Raw genomic sequence first — 1,094 nt, forward strand, 5'->3', positions numbered from 1 at the left:
AAGTTTCATAAAAACATTGGATAATCCTCACTAGATTTAATCTTGTGTAAGCTTCATAAAAACATTGGATAATCCTTACTAGATTTAATCTTTTGTTAAGCTTCATAAAAACATTGGATAATCCTTACTAGATTTAAACTTTTGTGTAAGCTTCATAAAAACATTGGATAATCCTCACCAGATTTAAACTTTGGTGTAAGCTTCATAAAAACAGTTGATAATCTTCACTAGATTTAAACTTGTGTGTAAGCTTCATAAAAACAGTTGATAATCCTCACAAGATTTAAACTTTTGAGTAAACTTTGTTTTTTTCAAGTTTTGACTTTTTGATTTGAAATGTGTTTTGAGAACTTATTGTTTCATATTATTGTAAGATCAGTGTTTGAAACCACTAATATTTTCTAATTAATTCTATTCTTATAGAGCAGTTTTATTTATATATGGTAATACTTGTGTTTGAAGAAATGAGAAACTTTTGATGTAAAGAAAGTAAGAAACGGGTGGTATTGGTAGTTTCTGTAAATTTTACTTTTTTCTTTTAGATGATGGGACAGATGGGTGGACTTGGTGGTGACGAAGATTTATCACCATTGGTAAGTTGCAGATGAAACACATGTTTACCATTATGTATTACTGATATTTCATGTAAAGCATTATTTATTTTACAAATATGGCTTAGTTTTTTCTAACCCTAACAATATCTTACTACAATCCACTCTTCATTAGGCAATATAGACAGCTTTTCTGGTTACCATAGTAACATATCATAGTTCATTGTTATACTAAACACACTTCTATTTAACCCTAAAATACCAGCATTAAATGTTCAGTCATTAATACCAGTTGGTATGGGGCCATAGTGACCCTACACTAGCATTCTAGGGTTAAATGATAGTTTCTGATTTCAAAACAAAGTTTACCATGTGGGTTCCTCGCGCAACACACATTCCCCTTGGCTATATCACGCTATGCACATTCCCTCTGACTATATCATGCTACATGGGTTCCTCTTGCTACACACACATTCCATCTGGCTACGTCATGCTACATGGGTTCCTCGCTACACACATTCCATCTGGCTACATCATGCTACA

At 32.3% G+C, this 1,094-nt stretch overlaps 1 protein-coding gene across 1 annotated transcript in view; it reads left to right on the forward strand.

Moving 5' to 3' along the window:
* Nucleotides 1–542: 542 nt before the first annotated feature.
* The window catches only part of LOC106476935, a gene marked incomplete at its 5' end in the record, with an annotated part of 3,894 nt that continues 3,342 nt past the window's right edge, over nt 543–1,094 (forward strand). Inside the window, one exon of the mRNA XM_022380671.1 lies at nt 543–593. Within this exon, the coding sequence (XP_022236379.1) occupies nt 543–593 (51 nt within the window). The remainder of the gene's footprint in view (nt 594–1,094) is intronic.

Source organism: Limulus polyphemus, unplaced genomic scaffold (genome assembly GCF_000517525.1).
Source record: "Limulus polyphemus unplaced genomic scaffold, Limulus_polyphemus-2.1.2 Scaffold12158, whole genome shotgun sequence".
Taxonomy (NCBI): Eukaryota; Metazoa; Arthropoda; class Merostomata; order Xiphosura; family Limulidae; genus Limulus; species Limulus polyphemus.